This window comes from Equus asinus, chromosome 7, assembly GCF_041296235.1.
Source record: "Equus asinus isolate D_3611 breed Donkey chromosome 7, EquAss-T2T_v2, whole genome shotgun sequence".
Lineage (NCBI taxonomy): Eukaryota > Metazoa > Chordata > Mammalia > Perissodactyla > Equidae > Equus > Equus asinus.
In genome coordinates, this window is record NC_091796.1 from 58656714 (window position 1) to 58675507 (window position 18794).

General features: G+C 46.3%; 1 protein-coding gene across 5 annotated transcripts in view; it reads left to right on the forward strand.

Moving 5' to 3' along the window:
• PIEZO2 (piezo type mechanosensitive ion channel component 2) overlaps nucleotides 1–18794 on the forward strand; it is a 427346-nt gene that overhangs the window by 345813 nt on the left and 62739 nt on the right. For all 5 annotated transcript variants that reach the window (XR_011504549.1, XM_070513541.1, XM_070513542.1 and 2 more), the window contains 9 exons: nucleotides 3608–3784; nucleotides 4039–4164; nucleotides 5552–5752; nucleotides 6388–6592; nucleotides 6713–6814; nucleotides 7909–8074; nucleotides 11373–11616; nucleotides 14070–14166; nucleotides 15265–15424. Coding sequence is in view for 4 of the 5 variants with exons in the window: in XM_070513541.1 (XP_070369642.1) it covers nucleotides 3608–3784; nucleotides 4039–4164; nucleotides 5552–5752; nucleotides 6388–6592; nucleotides 6713–6814; nucleotides 7909–8074; nucleotides 11373–11616; nucleotides 14070–14166; nucleotides 15265–15424 (1478 nt within the window). In the remaining variant the exon portion in view is untranslated. The remainder of the gene's footprint in view (nucleotides 1–3607; nucleotides 3785–4038; nucleotides 4165–5551; nucleotides 5753–6387; nucleotides 6593–6712; nucleotides 6815–7908; nucleotides 8075–11372; nucleotides 11617–14069; nucleotides 14167–15264; nucleotides 15425–18794) is intronic.

Below are 18794 nucleotides of genomic sequence, written 5' to 3' on the forward strand. Positions count from 1 at the left end.
TGTGTTACTCAGAGCAACGCCACTTTGGAATGACCTAGATTTAAAAGTATATGTAACATTCTCTTCTCCTTTTTTATATGCAGCTATGTTTCTAATTTCAAAAGCTTCCTAGAGAGCTCTGTGAGATCACGTTATTCCTTGAGGAAGGAGGTCATGCCTCATTTCTTTCAGTATCCTCAGAAACTCCCAGAGGGCTGGCCAATTGTGGAAGCCCAATAAATACTGACTGAGGGAAGGAAGTAAACAGAAGAACTCTGCGAACTTGAGATTTCTCCTAGAAATCAGTTGCTGTTTCATTATTATTACAACTTTCTCTCTCGCTGAGCATTCATTTAGCCTTTATCATGTACTTGCCATAAATTACAATCAACTGAATGCTTCCACTGTGCTTGGTGCCAGCATGCGAGCATGACAGACACAGGTCCTGTCTCAGCTCGCAGTGTGATGGCCATGGCTGGTAAATAAAAGCAAAAGACACTTGAAGAGCTGGGTTAGAGGTGTCCCCAGGAAGCTCTGGGTGCACAAGGAGGGGGCACTCCTGTGAGTGGTTGCACAGGGTGGGTGAACATTGAAGCTGTGGGTGCTCTGAGGGAGAGAGGGAGGCCGGGGAGCCACAGTGCCCAGAGGCTCCTCTCTTAAGATAGTAACCTCAAGAATAATAAGAATCACCTGGTCACTTGTTATATACGTGGACGACCAGGTATTTCCCTAGAAATCCCCAAACATCAGGTATTGGTTGGGGCCCAGGTATTTGTCTCTTTGATTTTAATGTGCATTCCACAAGATTTCTGTCATCAGCGAAATGATGAGACCCTCATGAGCCATGTTTGCATGGAACGAAGTGTCACTCTTGTCTGAGCGCCAGTTTTCCTATTTGTAGAATGATGAAAGTAAGAATGCCCACCTCACGGAGGTTTTTCAGTCCTTATCTTACTTGAGTCTCTCCGACGTTGGATGTCGGTGATGTGAGCATTTGTTCCCAGGTCAGCACGCGCTTCTGGCCCTCTGCTGCCAGGGTCCTCGCTTTTCTTCTCATTCCTGGGCTGCTGCTCCTCTGCCAGCTCCTCTCCAGGGTTCTCCAGTTCTATCCACAGCCCCTTTTGTGATTCCAGACCCTCCATGGGTGCCCTCCTCCTCTCCTGTGGTTTACTTGCGGTCCACACGCTGTGGGTCAGAAGTCTGTATCATCGGTCCAGTCCTCTCTTTGAGCTGCAGACCTGGGCATCTGAACATGACCTCACTTCTTGCATGTCCGCAAAGCACCTTTACCTAAATATCTCTAAAACTAAGCTCCCACCTCTACTTCGTTTCCTTTTAGAGCACTCTAACAGATTCCCAGGTCTGCTGGAAGGAGAAAATTTTTCCTTCTTCCAATATGTATTCCATCATGTGGCCAGAATCATCTTCCCAGAGTGTAAATATGATCATGATAATCCTCTACTTGAAAACTTTCAACAGCTCTCTCATCCTCACAATCCCATGATATAAGACCCTTATCATCTGGCCCTGGACCACTTCGCCATTTCCTTCCCAGACACCCTGACCACTTGGTGGATTTCAGAGTCCTCCAAATGGACTCAGATCATAGTGCTCTCATGTTGGCCTCTAGCTGCCCCAAGGATGTCCACACCATGCTGTCCCTTGCCTGTAGGGCCTTGGACCTGCAGTCCCTCTGCCTGGCTCACTCCTGTCTGCATGGCAGGTACTCTAGGCAACCTTCCCTGACCCTGGCTGAGAGGACCATCTGTGCGGCCCCGTGCGCCTTGGCCCAGCCCAGGCCGGCAGGGCTCGTCCTCCATCATATGGCCAGGCTCTTCATGCAGCTCTCACCAGCGCTGCCCCAGTATTTCTGGAGGGGAAGGATCCACTTGGGATATGTCATCTTGAACCTAGTTTGGACTTGATAAAAGATATTATCTTTTCTTCTCTTTCTCTATCACTCAAAAAACTGAAAGTTCTATGTAAATTTATTGTACTGTTTTTATACTCACTGCCTTACATACATAATAAAAGACATAACAAAGAGACTTAATTTCAGAATATCTTTAATGGGAGTTGCTTTTTAACATGCCAATTAGCATGACACTTGCCAATGACTGAGGAGGAGAATTCACCCAGCTAACCAAAATATGTGCTTGTGAGTGCTTTATAGTTTACAGGGTACTTCCCTGTACAGTATTTCTTTCATCCTCAATTAATTCCATAAGGCAGCTCTTACTACCCTAATATTTCAGCACTTAATTCTCAGAGAGGTTCCTTGCCTTGGACAGTGACAAGCAATTAAGTAGAAGAGTAGAAAGGTAACAAATGGCAGAACTAAATCCTGCCCTGGAGTGTCCACGTTTCGTGTTTATAGTTTTTGTAGGCCAAACAGGCACCTGTGCCTCTTACAGCCCACAGTGTGTAGCACGTGCTACATGTTCAATTTTATCAGTTGAGTGCATGCTGTTATTTGCACCTGATAATATTAAATCTTCCTAGGATATTCTTTTAACACTATGTAGAATAAATGGACATTTTCCATGGCTGAAGAAGATGGTGGTGCTTCTATACCGTTCAATGAACTGTTAGCTATGGAGAACTGTCAGAAGTGACTGGACACTTCATCTGATCAACAAACACACACAGTCTAAACCCAGTTGAAGTCATTGCCTTCCCTCTGGGCACCTGCCCTGAATCCAGATCCTATCGCAGTAGTGGCCCTGTCATCCGCTCAAGGCTCTGGCTCCCAAGCCAGAAACCTGGGAGGCATTCCTTACACTGTCTCCCTTACCACTCCCCACTTCCAAGCCAGTCACCAAATCCTGCTATTTTTGCTTCCCATCTCCAATCCACGGTTCCCCCGATCTCTGCCCTACTGCCCGAGCTGGGGCCCTTGTCATTGAGCTGCTAGGTCATTGCAGCACCTGGGAACTGGCCCCCTGACCTCTGGTCTAACCCCCATTGGTGCACCTCCATTCTTCATGACACTTACCTAAATAAAATGCCAATCTTTCTTTAAGATTTCCCAGTGTAAATCCCTTCAGTGGCTCTCAATTTTCTGCAGAAGGGGCTCATGGGCCATAGCATGATTTAAAGGGGTCCACCACAATGTGGCTCCCAGCTGCATCTCCAGCCACACTTGCTTCTGCAGTTCACTGCTTTCAACTCTAGAATTGCTAATTGTTGGGGGTCACCTCTTCCCACCACTCTACTTCCTCCTTTCCTGTCTTTTCTCATATCCTTTACCTGGAATGCACTTTTCACCTTTCTTGGCCTGGATAACTTTATGCATCCTTCAAGCCTCAGACCAGACAACGTGTCTTCCAGGAACTGCTGCTGGAAGCTCCAGATTGGGACAAGCACCCTTCTGGATAATCTCACAGGAGCCTGTTCACATCTCTAGTTTAGCCAATGCTACGTTATATTGACATCATCTGGTTATACATCTGTCCGCCACCCAAGACCTATCTTAGTACCCCTACACTAGAGCAATGCCTTGCACACGTGAGGAACTCAGTCAGCCTTTGCCGAACTGAGCTGCACTGAATAAACCAAGTTGCCACATTTTGTGGGTGTTATGCTGTGTTATGTATTCTTGTGCCCATTTCTCATTTTATGTTTTCAGGTGTCTCTGTTCAACTATGTATTTTTGATTTCTTGGGCTTTTGCTCTGCCATACGCCAAGCTACGCCGTCTGGCTTCAAGTGTCTGCACTGTCTGGACGTGTGTGATCATCGTCTGCAAAATGTTGTACCAGCTGCAAACCATTAAGCCTGAGAACTTTTCTGTTAACTGTTCCTTGGTGAGCCTCAGATGGGGAAGCTCCTTGACTGGCCTTTAGCCAAGTGAGGCAGATAGGGGGGATCCTGCCTCTGCAAGCATGTTCTCTCTGGCCTTTAAGCCACTAGTCTCACCCTTAAGTCACGAGTCTCTTCTCATGCTGAGATTCCACCTTCCCATCCCCTCCCATGTCCATTTGCTCAAAGCTCAAGGAGAATAATCTGAACTCTTCTAATCCATGGAGCCATTTTTTACTCCCTTTTCTCTTCTTTTCAGCCAAATGAAAACCAAACGAATGTCCCCCTCCAGCAGTTGAACAAGTCACTGCTCTACAACGCTCCTATTGACCCGACAGAGTGGGTTGGCCTGAGGAAGTCCTCCCCTTTGCTGGTCTACCTGAGGGTAAAGTCTTCATCAAGCTTAGTTTGTGCCCCTGCACAGTTGCTGTCTGGAATCCATTCCTTGAGACCCCTAATATCACGTTGGAGGGAACCTCAGCTTCTTACGTGACATTTGGAATCACCTTCGAAACAAATGACTAAATCAGTATTGCATTGTGCTGAAAAGAAACTGATCAAGTAGTTTGAGATTAATTGAATAAAGTATGACAAATATATTAACTGGAACATTATAGACCCACTAAAAGATTGACGTAGATTGATAATATCAGACATTGAAAGATGCCCTAAATGTATTATTTTATTTTGAAAAAAGCAAATTTCAAATGCCGTGCATAGTATGATCTCTTTTAGACACAGAGGAAAAAAATTGAGTAAAATACTCCAAATGGTCAGTAGTGATTATTTCTGAGAAGTAGGTTTAGCATTACAAGAAATTTCTGCTGTCTAAATTTTGTTTCTCTACAAATTTTAATAAAGAGCATACGTTACATTTAGAGGTAATCAAATAAAAAGAGCATATCTTTGAAGAAGGAACTCTGCAAACAGTTGTAACAAACATAATGAAAGCAATATACTTCAGGTATTCCACACTGTACTTTGATGGATAATCTGAGCAGTCTTAATAATATTATTCTGACAATGCACTTAAAAATAAAAGATTTATGCTCAACACCAGGAATTTTTAAATGTATTAAGTGTCTCATTTTTCTTTGGCCGTGTAGCTTTCTAGTTTTTCCTCATATGGCAGATATCATTTGTAATGTACAAATAGTATCTAGCATAAAGAGCTGTTATAAGGATGAAACAAACTTATATTTGAAAAGGGTGATTAGAATAGTGTCTGGTCCATATGGTTCCATAAATGTTAACAAGTTTATTATCCTCACTATTACTATTATTATTTTATTGTCCTCAGCATGCTCTCTAGCCAGATTTTGGAGGTGTACAAAAATTTCCCCTCTAACGTGGATCCCACACTTCCAGCTTAGTCTCTTTGCACGGGTGTCCTTGTAGAATGCTGTAGAAGTGTTTTGTCCTTCTAGTTGCACATAGGCTGGCCCATTCTCCCAAAGTCACTGGACACAGCTGCCCAGTACAGAAATAGGAACATGCATCACCAGTCTTTTGTCTGGAGATTCCAGACCCTGTAATCATAGAAATGAGCCAGACTTGCATAGTGGAGATAACTCTACCCTTGTTATCTTAGAACAGAGAAAGTGAACAAGGAAGTGAATTCAAGGCTCATATTTTATAGAGGAGGGATTTTTATAAAGCATTGTCCTTTTAGACATCAAGAATGGAATAAAATGATTTATTATGAGGATTGCTTAAAATTACCGTGTCCTAAAGCTTTTGGCTTCACACAACTATGTTCTCTTGCTTCGTAGAATAACCTCCTGATGCTGGCCATTCTGGCCTTCGAGGTTACAATTTACCGCCATCAGGAATACTATCGAGGTCGGAACAATCTCACAGCCCCCGTGTCTAAAACCATCTTTCACGACATTACAAGGCTCCATCTAGATGATGGACTTATTAATTGTGCCAAGTATTTCATAAATTACTTCTTCTACAAGTTTGGCCTAGAGGTAAGTTTCCTTGTTGATGTGTTTTCTTTCTCATTTCTGTGAAAATTCCAGTAGCTGCTTTTGGTCAGTTGGCCACAGGAGCTTCACTGTGCATCTCCATGCTGTGATTTCTGTCTTCTCGGGATCAGCGGGAGGAGAGCCCTGAAGGGTTAACCTGGCCTGGTTGACAGTCTTCCAAGACCAGGTGCCATCGCCCCCGCTCTGCAGTGGTGAACTGGGCCACTCTGCATCTCTGTGATCTTACGGATGCGTGGTTATTACTTGACATTTTAACTGGTTTCCTATTAAGAATAAAATGTTGCTAATCTTCTTTCTGTTTTATGCATTCCGAAAGTGTAACCTTAGCCAAATGGACTGTTAGGACGTGCAATGGCGTGGTGGAGCCCGCCCTTTAATAGAGTATATTTGGAACACTGATGTTTCATGAAGAGATCGTAGCTGGAGTTCTCAGCACCATCTGAAGTGGTTCTTAGTGACCTAGTCATTTGTACAGTATTGCTGTCCTCACAACGAAAGACACCCGAAAGAGGCAAGACTTGGCAAACATAAGCAGAGACCTGCCCTCAGGGCTGACAGCTGACGCCACTCCCCTTCCCTGAAACTCAATTTTTGTGCCTCTTTTCCTCCTCATGCAGACCTGTTTCCTAATGTCAGTGAACGTCATTGGGCAGCGAATGGACTTCTATGCCATGATTCACGCCTGCTGGTTGATCGCTGTCTTATATCGACGCAGAAGAAAAGCCATTGCGGAGATCTGGCCCAAGTACTGCTGCTTCCTGGCCTGCATCATCACGTTCCAGTACTTCATCTGCATCGGCATCCCTCCAGCCCCTTGCAGAGGTGAGCGGCTTCCTCCCGGAGCCAGCTGCTCTTACCCCCAGCCCCTCCAGCGTGGGCGATCAAGCGAAGGGCAGTGAACAAGGGTATTGATCTTGCTCTCCACCACTCCCCTCCCTGCAGATTACCCGTGGAGATTCAAGGGTGCCAGCTTCAACGACAACATCATTAAGTGGCTGTACTTCCCAGACTTCATTGTGCGGCCCAACCCCGTGTTTCTCGTCTGTAAGTGCTGCGGCCCCAGGGCCGCGGGGCGCTGCTGGTGCTGCTGCATTTGCTAATTCGTCTTCGTGTGCTGTGCTTTAGCCCCTCTGCTTCCTCACCGCACTTTCTGACCACGCAAAGGCTTATCTTGATGCGTTAGCATCACAAGTCGTTAATGGCTTCTTCTTGCTCTATTACATTTGCCAAATTAATAAATAAACATTGGAAATACCGTATTCACTTTCATAATTTCACCTCCCAACACACACCCACCCTCCGCTCCCCTCACATACCTCTACACACCCACCTTCTAGAAGGCAGACTGGAGAGGCAGGCCTTGTATTCTGTGAAGCAGTTGTTTCTGGTTGCCACCATAGACAGACTGAACCTACAGATAAGCCTGTGTCGGCGAAGAAGATACTGCCTAAACTGCAGATGCTCTAGAGCTGGGCTGCAGCCCCCAGCCCTGCCGAGGGCAGGCTAATGATCCACCGGTTGCAGCAGCCCCACCTATAGAGTGTGCTGGGTGCTCTGAAAACCAGGGAGTGATTGTGCTGAATTCAGGTTTAATTTAAAAAACAATGAAGCCACGTGGTGCTGGAGGCTGCCAGCTCGGCTGGTGGACTACGTAAGGCCTGTTCTGGGCAGTCGGACGCGAGGACAGCTCCACCAGACTCTCTGCTCCCACGATCACCCCACCATCTCCCCCTGCCCTCACCAAGCCTTCACTGCGGTGTCTGCTCTGGGAAGAGGCTTTAGTGGGGAAAGTGCTCAAAGGGCCTCCTCAGAACTTTGGTGGGAGGTAAATGCAAATAAACATTATCATATAAGCGAGTCCTGGAGACTGGCAATTGCACCTGATACTTTCAGTCACCACTGTGCAGACAGAATCCAGGGGCTCTCACACTAGGAGCACCAGGATGTCTGTGGTCCCTCCTGCATCACCCATGGTGGGGAAGGTGGACTTGGCCCCGACATTGGAATCCGGGAAGAATTGCCCTATGAACTTTGGGAACACGACTCCCTTAGGAGCTCATACCATGTGAGGACTCTTTTTTACATTGTGTAAACCCAGAAGATGAGAAGGTGGTTTAATTCTCTCTCTGTCTTGCCAGATGACTTCATGCTGCTTCTGTGTGCCTCCTTACAAAGGCAAATTTTTGAGGATGAAAATAAGGCTGCAGTGCGAATCATGGCGGGAGACAATGTCGAGATTTGCATGAACCTTGATGCAGCCTCTTTCAGCCAGCATAACCCTGTACCAGACTTCATTCACTGCAGGTAACGGTTGCACAGGTTTCAAAGCCACTTTGGTGTGTGTATCTCACTTAGAGTATCGACCTCTACTTCCAGTTTCTCTCTGCTAGTCTTGGGAAACTGATCAGCTGGTTGTACACGCTAAGCAATAAATGCAGACAGGCGGCTCAGTAGTCTAGAAGCCGAGACTCTGAATGAGAGTTCTGCTTCTGTATTTTCCAGCATTAACCAAATTTTTTGGCCTCAGTTTCCCTCCTCTTCTTCATACACAACTGACTTCGTGCCCATAATACTGCTTCCCGGCAATCCAGCAGAGATCCCTCATCTTTACCCTCTGTCTCTCCTCCCGTCCTCATCCCTCCTCCTCGTCCCCTCATCCTCCGTCCTTCCTCCTTATCCCCATATTCAGTGGACACCGAGGAGGACTGGTCCCCACAGCCCACCCTGTGCTGGCGCTCTCTCTTGAGCGGTCCCCTCCGTGGCTGTGTGTGGGCTCCCTTCCTAGCACCATTTCTGCCCTCCACTGCCCTCTGCAGTCTGGTGACAGCTGATCTTGGCAGTCTGCTCATCCCCTCCTCAGAGTTCATGTTTAAACCAAACTACATTTCTTGCTGTGCGTTCCTTCTGCCTGCTCTGGGTTCCTAAGTCCTCATCGTTTATTCGTCTGACGCCCACTTTGTGGAGGGCACTGCCATCTGCCTCTCCAGCCAGCTCTGCAGTCCTGTAGCGCCTTTAAGACTCAATTCAACCACCAGCAGTAGGAGTCTGACAAATGGGTCTGATTTTTTATGTCTCCTTTACCAGCCGTTTGTCTTTGGAGTAATTACCAAACCTCTCTGATCCTCCCTAGTTAGCATCCATCTTCTAGTACTGCTGTGAGGATCTGGTGAGTGGCTGCACATTCATGCACATTCATGCACAGTGTAGAGAAGGCTGTTTTGTACAAGCCAATGGGACTCCCCACTGAAATTAGCTCTCTGATTCTGACCTCCTAGAGCATGGTATTTGCACGGTATTATTTTAAGAACCTATCTTACCCCCTCAGTCTAAGGGATAGGCAACTTAGGGCAGAATCCACTTCTCACTTATTTTTGTACTTGTCGCCATTCCCCAGCCATATGAACTGTTGGCCTCCAGTGCACATCACAGGGTTAACAGCCGGCGGCCACTGGGGGCTTCCTCTGTGCAGGCTGTGTTTCGGGCGCTCTGCGTGGATGCAGCATTTCACCCCAGTGACTGCCCTCTGAGTGGGAATATTACCCTCCCTCCTTCGTGGATGAGGAAACTGAGCAAGGGTTTGAACCCGGTCACTGCAGCTGCAAAGACTGCGTGGTGTGGAAGCATCCGCGCCTCTCGGCAGCGTAGGAGGCTCCATATACACTGAGTAAATAGTCCGTGAGTTTGCTTTGATGCTGTGCTATGTAGACTGGAAGATTCTTTCATGAATTGAGGACCATACTAAACACAGCAAGATTTCTGTTTTTACCTCTTCTCTGTGGTCCTAAGAGAAAAATCAGTCCAGCTCGCCCTTTTCCCTAAAGCAAAGGGAGAAAAATACATACTCAACCCTACACTGTATGAAGGGAAAACCACATACCCACTGGAAAGCTTTTTTGCACCACTGATTTTTAAAGCTGTATCTTTTTTAAATAGAATTATTTCAGGATTTTAGATCTGTTTCTCAATTAGGACTGTCAGAAAAGCGACCCCTCAGGGGTCACCTGGGAACTACCACAGCCGTGAGCAGGAAGCGGGTGACGGCTCTGCTGTGACACCGCCCGTTGTCCCACAGGCCCTCTCTGCGGCTGCATGCTCCCAGCGGCTCTGCGGAGCAGCCAGGGCGCCCGCGGGCTGTTCAGGGGCCTCCAGTCCTAGGTACAAGCCCCGAGGGCTCGCTCACCTGCCCAGGGGGCCTTGAGGCTGGTGTTACTAGTGTTTCCCATGCTATTCTCACAAGTTTAGGTTTATGATTTTCAAACCTACACAGGTTAAGTGCTGAGCAGTGGGGCCGGGGCTCCAGAGCAGGAATTAACAACTGCAGGCAAGGAAGGGAAATTTATAGAAAGCACACGGTGCACTAACACGCACATGTGCTTGCACACACGTATACACACACACTCAAAAATGCCAGCAGCCCAATTCTACTGACTTCAGACCACACACGTGTTCCCATATTATGGCTACACTGAATCACTAACTCTGGTGATCCTGGGAGACTGAGAAATACTGACGTTTTATTCACTCTCCTTTGCGTACGAAGTCAAGGAAGGGTGTGATATATTTTAGAAAAGTATTCTGTAAAAACATTTAAAAGTATTGAGTATTTTACTCTAGAAAGAGTAAAGTTCGAAGGTTCACTTATCTGACAATGTACCTTTAAGGCACAACTCACCTCCCAACCATGCTGGATACTGTAGTGCATATTTTATCAAGAGATACTTATTAACTCTTACAAAGTAACTCCTTAGTCAAATAACTCACCCAGAATCGGTTCTCCTGTGCTTCTCCCCAAACCTGGGATGTGGAACAGTCAAAGCAAAATCTCCAAAACAAAGAAACTCTAATTAAGCAAATACAGATGGGACTTGGCCTGTGGGTACCGCTGCCCCGGGGTCTCCGTGACCCCAGAGGGAGACTCCAGCAGCTGCAGTTTATGGACTGAGCCTGAATGCGGTCTCGCCTTCCGTCAGGAAGGTCATAGGGGAGGAGTGGCTCCCAAATAGGCATCCTGACTCCACCCAGGGACATGCAAAGACAGGGTATTGGAAAGATCCTCCAAACCTCCCACGCCCCCCTCCCCCCCACACTGTCACTGCGACGAGTTACTTCTCATCCCCAGGGAGACATTTCATCTCCAGTCTGTAACGTGGGTTTGTTTGAACCTATTCATTTCTAGTTCCTCGAAAGGGAGCCGTTCTTCCCCATTCCCTTGCTCCAGGAGGCATCTGCATCTTAGAACCCCTGCCGCACTGGGATCCGTGCCTCTGTAGCAACGTGGGGACAGCTTTTGAGTACTCAGGTAGTAGGCAGAAAATCTTGCTGTTTGTGGGAAATTTGGCCCAAATACGCTGATGATAAACATGCACACAGTGTTTTCACAAACTTACCTGCTGGTCCGTGAGTGACTAGGTTAGGATTTCCTATAGACCAGGCAGTGTTAGATGAAGGATGAACACAGCGCTCACAGTGTGACTTGCGTAGCGCTGTCAGAGAGAGTCACAAGTGGGGTATGAATTTTTCCCCTGTTAAAGGAGGATCTCCTGACTCGATATTTTTGTATGAGTGGGCCGTTGCCCTCTGATGGTTCCGTTTTGTCTTCCAGGTCGTACTTAGACATGTCCAAAGTAATCATCTTCAGCTACCTCTTCTGGTTCGTCCTCACGATCATCTTCATCACTGGGACCACCAGGATCAGCATCTTTTGCATGGGTTACTTGGTGGCCTGCTTCTATTTCCTGCTTTTTGGGGGCAATTTGCTGTTGAAACCCATCAAGAGCATCCTGCGCTATTGGGACTGGCTGATTGCATACAACGTTTTTGTGATTACAATGAAAAACATACTGTCAGTAAGTGGCTCCCACCGTATAACACATTTGTGGTTTGAGTGCGAGAGTAAACAGTCCATTCAGTGGTTATTAAAAGCCCATTGCTCATCACACTGCTCTCTTAAAAGCCCCAAATAAGATGCTGCAAACTCAGAATTCAAATGACCATTTATTACTCTTTGTCTTGCCATCTTAAGCAGAATCCTTTTTGCTCATTTCCACCATCTCAAGGTCACATGACAAGAAGATGTGTATTCATAGGAATAAATTCTAAAATGTAGTTATTTATTAAAATCCTATCCCTTCTGAGAAATAATTTGTCATCACTCATAGTTTGTCCTACCAAATGGCCCTTTTACAAGTTGAGTCAGTCATTGAAGCTCTTCAGAGTCATATCACATTGGGTTAAAGCAACCCTCTTACCTGGAAAGAGCTGTGGAAGTATGAAATAAAATGAGCACGCTTCTCTATAACACTGGGGGGGGGAGAAGGCATGAGATGGTATACGCTGTTGAATGCGTGGATGTTTTAAGTACCCATGAGGTGTGGTAAACACAGAGAAAACAGCTTCCCAGTTGCCTCTGAGCACAGATGCCCTGACCTGGGCAGAGCTAAGATAGCAGAGGGCTGAGGCAAAGCCACCTCCCTCCGCTAGAGTTCGGCTGCCCCGCTCTTAGATTCCCATGTTCCAGGACACAGCTTTTTCCCTGACCTGGTAGGTAACTCAAACTCCCTACTATCATCTCAGAGTCATAGGAGATCTTTTGGGCCACAAGGACAGCATTTAAGTTATTTATTGTTTCAGGATATTAAGCAACAACTTTTCCTGAGCTGAAGGAGTTAATCCATCTGTAGCTGGCCCTGACTTAAAGTTAGTCCTTGTGCCCACTACTCACAGGCTATAAGTGATAGTGCATTAGGAGCACAGAGATGTAAGGATTTCCTGCCTCTGCCCTTCCTAGCTACTTAAAGATGAGCTCACCAGGCAATTCAACTGTGAAAGCATTTGGTTTTTTTTTTTTCCTTGGCACATCCATTGCTCTGTTTAGAGGCCTTGGAAAGTCAAGTCTATGTAACCATGAATGTGTATTTGGATAATTTATTTTGTCTACACTCCGTTGAAATGTTAATTTTCTAGTTGATAGTAAAAGTGACTTTTATTCATCAATTTTACCCCACTAATATTTATTTACATTTGGGATAGTATTGAGAATTGTTGGAGAGGGTATGAGACAGCACAACAGAATGGCATTTCATTCTAAAGTCAGTCTGATGGTGAAAAATCCGTTCCCAGAAGCTGATCCCTACAGCCATTCCTGGAAAATGTATGGCTACAAAGTCCATTCATTCATTCATTCCCTGTGTAAAACTATATTGCAGAACTGTTCTTTGCAGTTTCATGTCTCAAAGAGCTAGCTAGTACCCAGGTTTTACTCTCAAGGAACTCTTCATCCTAAAAGGGAAGATAAACCTACCTATAAATAATCATAATATGATCTGTTAATGCTAATTATCACAAATTTTAGAAAAACAAAAGGGTTACCGAATATGTAATATCTTGCCTAATGAGTTGGGAACAGGCTTCTTGGAGGTGATGCCCTTTGAACCCATCAGAGACTTGAGAGATAGACTCAGAGGTGTCCTGGGAGACAAAGCGGGAAGGATATTCCCAACCAAGAGAAGCTGAGCCAAAGCCTGGCTCCGTAGGACTGAAATATTAGTTCAGAAAGCATGTTCTGATGGTCAGGTACTCGTGCTGGCTAACTGCTGATTTAGGAGCAAATCCTAATTATATCCTCCTACCTCACATGTTCCCAGGAAATAAACACGACTCAGCCATCACCTTTATGTGTTAGCTTGCAATGATTAATGTTTGTTTAAACCTGTTCCCTCTCAGGTTGTGAACTTAACATAACTGTGACAGGAAATCGTTATTATCAGACAACCACATGCAAATCAAAAAGAAGATTTCTTTACCCAGAGAATTGGCCAAAAAAAGCCTCAAAGCACATACTCTGTTCCTATTCTAAGGACTATATATCATGCTGCTTATGTTTGTGATGATCTCCTGGCAAATAGCATAGGTTTAATATATGTGACTTGTGAGAAAGCAGCTCTATCAAAATCAAAGTCCTGGGATTCAGTGCTCACCCATTTGCTATCACAGAGTTGAGCTGGTTCCTACAATAGTCCAGATTTCCTCTTAGAAAAAAAGGGTACTCCAAGTGCAGGAAATTTCACGCTAAAGCTCCTCCTTTGCTCATTGGGTTTCATTTCCCTCAGGAAATGATGGTTCTCCTGAAGCATCAGTTGCACTGCCCCATGGTGACTGAACTTTTAGGTTCTGTTGGCACTTTCCACAGTCATTGGCACTGAGACTTTGTGAATTCTTGCACATGTTGGGATCACAAGCCATCAACCTCTTTCTCTGGGTGCAGAGTTTCAGAATTTGCCTTCCCCATTTGTTTTTTCAGATAGGAGCATGTGGATACATTGAAAAATTGGTTCAAAATAGTTGCTGGTTGATCCAAGCTTTCAGCCTGGCCTGCACCGTCAAAGGCTATAAAATGCGTAAGTATGAAAAGCAAATTTGAGAGTAGATGGACAGAGAAGGAAGGACAGTTGTATTGCTCTAATTTAAAAATTGGGCCAAAGCATGTAAAGAAAAGAGAAAAAAGTGGAGCTCAGTTCTGTCTCTGCTTGGAGGCTATCAGATTGTATTGCACTGTGAATCTGTTGTCCGTAACATGACGTGTCCTTACTCAAAGCATCTTTGATTGTCCTCTAGAAACTTCCCAAGCCCTGGCAGTCCTGGGGATGGGGTTGTGGCCTACGAACTTTTTTGAGCTACAATTAGAAAGGGTTAGAGAAACCCACTCAAACCTGTGGTTGTTGCAGTTAGAATCTTGGGTCATCAAAATAATTCTGCCTTCCAGGCTGTTCTTTCCTCAGGAATCTCAGAGAACTTCAAACTCAGGAAGACAGTCAGGAGGAGCACCAGGGTCTCTAGTTAGGCTCTCTCCGGGCCCGAGGCAGAAGTCCCATTCCCATCCCTCTGCTTCTTGCACTGGAACCCAGGACAACACCACACAGCGTTCTCCGTGGTGCCCAGAATGGGGGCAACTTGAACATGACGCTTTCTTCACTGTGGCTTCCAGTGCAGGCCATGCTTTGCTGAGGCTGAAGAGTCACTGGGAGTTGTCTTGCCTTAGGATCAGATGTGCTTCTTCGAGTAGACCATACTGCCTTAACGGCTCTGAGGCTCACCCTTGGGAGAGCCCGTTCCCAGAAGGGGTGCTCTTTTTGTACCAGAGTATTTCCTCTGACCCTGGGACATACCAACATTATTTCTCCATGGCCCTTATTAGGAGAAAGGGTCTTTTCTCCCTAAGAGAAAGAAATACTCAGGAGCCCTCCTTGGCAAAGAGGCCCCCCTGTGCCTTACATTTTCAAGAGTTCCCTTTGTGGTCAGCCTTATGAATCAGTGTCAATAGTGGATTTGAAGTGTGTGGCCTCCATTGTAAATAAATCCACTCATGAATGAATTGATGCATCAGAATGTTATTTTATGCCTGTGTGATCTCCCAAGTCTGATCATACCGCAGATTTTATAAAATAACAATGAAAATGGATGTTATTTTTAGTTTTTTCCCACTTTTTTTGCCCCAGCTGATGACGATTCCTCATGTAAACTGCCCAGTGGTGAAGCAGGAATTATCTGGGACAGCATATGTTTTGCCTTCCTCCTGCTGCAAAGGAGAGTTTTCATGAGTTACTATTTTCTACATGTCGTGGCAGATATAAAAGCTTCACAGATCCTGGCGTCAAGGTGGGTCTGGCTTGGGAATCAAGTGGATCCTCTTAAGAAACCTGTCTGGAAGGAATACTGCACTGTGCTCTCTGTCTGAGCTTACTTGTAGAACCCACAAAAAATTAAGAAATTCCTTCCAGGAAAATCAATCCAAGATGGCTTTAACCTAAAGCCTTTAAGATCTAAAATAGGGGCGTAACCAGAAAGTCTGTGGAGCCGAGGCAGGCTTCACAGGAATGGGACAGGCTGCAAGGTCAGAGTGCCTGGCGGTCCAGAGCCCTCAGTACCGACCCCTCACGAGGAGGCGCTCCTTCCGGCCTCAGTCAAAGCAGCAACATGGGCCGTGTCAGGCTACAGTCTGGCCCATCTTGCCCCTCCCTGCCTCTATTTCAAGAAGAAACTCCTGAAAATAGAGGAAACATAATCACCTCTTATTCCTCAGGTCTTAGATGAGGAGTTTGTCCCTGCAGCCTGCTTCTAAATCCTTCTTCCTTGTCTTTCCTTCTCCTTCCCTCATTTCGCTCTCTTTTTCCCCAACAACCTGATTTTCTCTGCTCTGGGACGCTGGAACTACTGGGTTACTGCCTTTCTCTGGTTTCTGTCCCCAGTCTTGTGGGTTTACGGGAAAAAACCGGGAAGAAGACTAGATGTTAAAGGGAATGCCATTGAGATGGGGGCGGTCAGTGGCCAGGTGCGTGATCCCCTGGACTGCGGGGCACCTCTCAGAGACGCTGACCCTGCCTAGATCCCCGCCTGGGTCCCATCAGATCCACGACACTAACTAGCCTGATAAACAATGGGTTGTATCATATGAAATTGCCAATATCTATCATTTTGATTTGTAGTTTAAACGAATACATCTGTGTTTATACCACCAGTGTTCCTGGAGTTCTCTTTCCCTGCCAGGATGAACAAAATGTTTATTTCAAAAGTCTATTTATATGGAGGCAATTCCAAGTCCTTGTAATTAACTTGTAGCCAAATACAAAGAGGACCTAGGAGAGGACCTATGTTTGATCCAAGGAGCCCTGTGGCACCCTTGGCCCTCACTATGTAGATGAACAGTGATTTCATTTAATGTACAATATTGGCCCTGGAATTTACCATTGTAATTATTTTACCAGTATCCAAGACATCATCTTCCGAGCAGAGCACAATGTCTCATCCTGTGCCGGCAGTAACCTTGTTTACTTATGTATATCAGCTGGTATTTTTGCTGGTAAATGCATTTTTTTTGCTTCTCATACACATTTGGTACTTAGAGGTCCTGGGCAAAATAGGAAGCTGGTATCTTTTCCTCAAAGTTGTCACAGTTATTTATGTTACAGAAAGTGATGGCTTTGGTTAGGAGTAGAGCTCATGTCTAATAAGCAGTGAACTCACAATGGACTTTCTGAAGAATAGACATTCATTCATTCATCCATTACTCACCGCCTACTCTGTTACAACGATGGATGCTTGCCCTGCCCTCACAGAGCCTACAGACTGGTGGGGAGAGAGACACCCCAATAAGCAATCACAATCCAAAGTGGCTGGTGTGATGGGAGGAGACGTTCAGGAAGCTGTGTGATTGTATCAAGGACATATAGCCAACCGCAGGGGCAGGGACCAGGGCAGCCTTCCATTGTGAGCTGCTGTCTGAGGGGTGACCAGGAGTTAGAGGAGGAAGGTAGGGAGGCAGCCTGAGTGAAGTTACCGAGGGGAGTTTGGACTGAGGAATTGTAAGAAGCTCCGAGTGGCTGAAACACAGAAGTCTGAAGATGAAGATTGTGAGTGGTGAGAAATAAACTGGAGATGTAAGGAGAGGCCAGATTATCAGGGGCCTCATAAACCGTGTTTATGACTTTAGAAGTAATCTCACAGACAATAGGAAGGCAGGCTGTATTTGCGTTTCAGAAGATCACTCTGGTTGTGGTGTGGAGAATATATTAGGTATAAGCAGGACTGTAGACAGCCGGACCAGCTAGGTGGCTGCTCTGATGATCCAAGATAGAGATGATGGCTAGGACCAAGATGGGATAAAATAGAAAGGTATTGAGAGGTAAAATTGGCACGACCATAAAGTTGATTGGAAAGGAGGGAGATGGTGATAGAAAGGGAAGACTAGAGGATGACATGCCTAGGATTCTGGCTTAAGCAAATGGCGGTTCCAATCCCAAATGTAGAGAACCTAAGGAGCTGCACACTGGCAGAGAAGGCTGCCTGCCGTGGGGGGTTGTAGGTCTCGTGGGCATGTGAAATTCACCCGGTTGGGAAGTGCAGCTGGCAGCTGAGTGGACAGGGGTGGAGATGTGAATAGACTTGAGTGTCATCATTACACAGATGGTATTGCAGCAGATGAGTGGTTGGAGCTGCCTGGGGAGGATGTGGAGAATGAGAAGAGGGCCCTGGTGAGTGTTCACATTGAAGAGATGGGCAGAGAAGACCAGGAACTCTGAGCCAGAAAGGAAGAAGGAAAACCAAAAGAGCAGGTGCCGAAGGAGCCTGAGGAAGGCTATTTGAAAGCTGAAGTTCAGCAGACGGGACACAGAAAGACGAGATGAAGGTTGAACAGCACAGTCAGTGACCTCACAGGTAGAGGGGGCAGAGCCAAACACCGATGAGCTGAGGCTGAAGTTACAGGCTTGCAGACGTGATGGCAAGATATTTGCCTATGCAGGGACAGGGATGTAAGGGCATACATAGAAAACTGTCGGGTGTACACAGGTTCTTTTTCTAAGGTTAGTAAGACCTGAGCATGTTTGCCTCTTGGAAGCAGGATTCAGTAGCAGTGCAAAGGTTGGAATGCAGGCAGAGAGGATGGAGTTCCTCAGGCTGAGGGTGGGGAGGGACCTGAGCACAGGCAGGCGTTGGCAGGAGAACGTCACCTCTTCCCTGTCACTGCAGTAAAGGCTGTCCGCAGGATAGGTGGCAGGAAGCTGAGCAAATTATTGCTTCATGACTTAGGTTCTCTGGGAAGTAGGAAGCTGGGTCACTTACCAGGAGAGAAAAGCCCTTGACAGATTTCGAGACTTGAGAAATGTGTGGGCAGTTTGAAATAGCGCTGTAGAGGAGCAGAAGAATCTCCTGTGAGTGTAGGGGCGCAGCGGATAACCTGCCCGGTCCTGCGTTTTCTGCACTGCTGACACAGCCGATCCGAGCACAGGACTGGTGCGCACCATTGGGTTCCTACAGACTTGGGATTTGCCAAGCGGATGTGACGGGATGACAATGGGACAGGCTTGAAGGTATTAAGAGAGGTTGATGAGATCTATGGAGACCCTTGAGTTGGCCTGAAAAGTGAGGAAGAACAGAAGGGCGTGAAAGGATAGGAAGAAGAGAATCCCACTGATGGGCTTGCCCTCCACCTTTGCATGTTCCCTTAAGGAAGCCCCAGCTCAGTGCACAC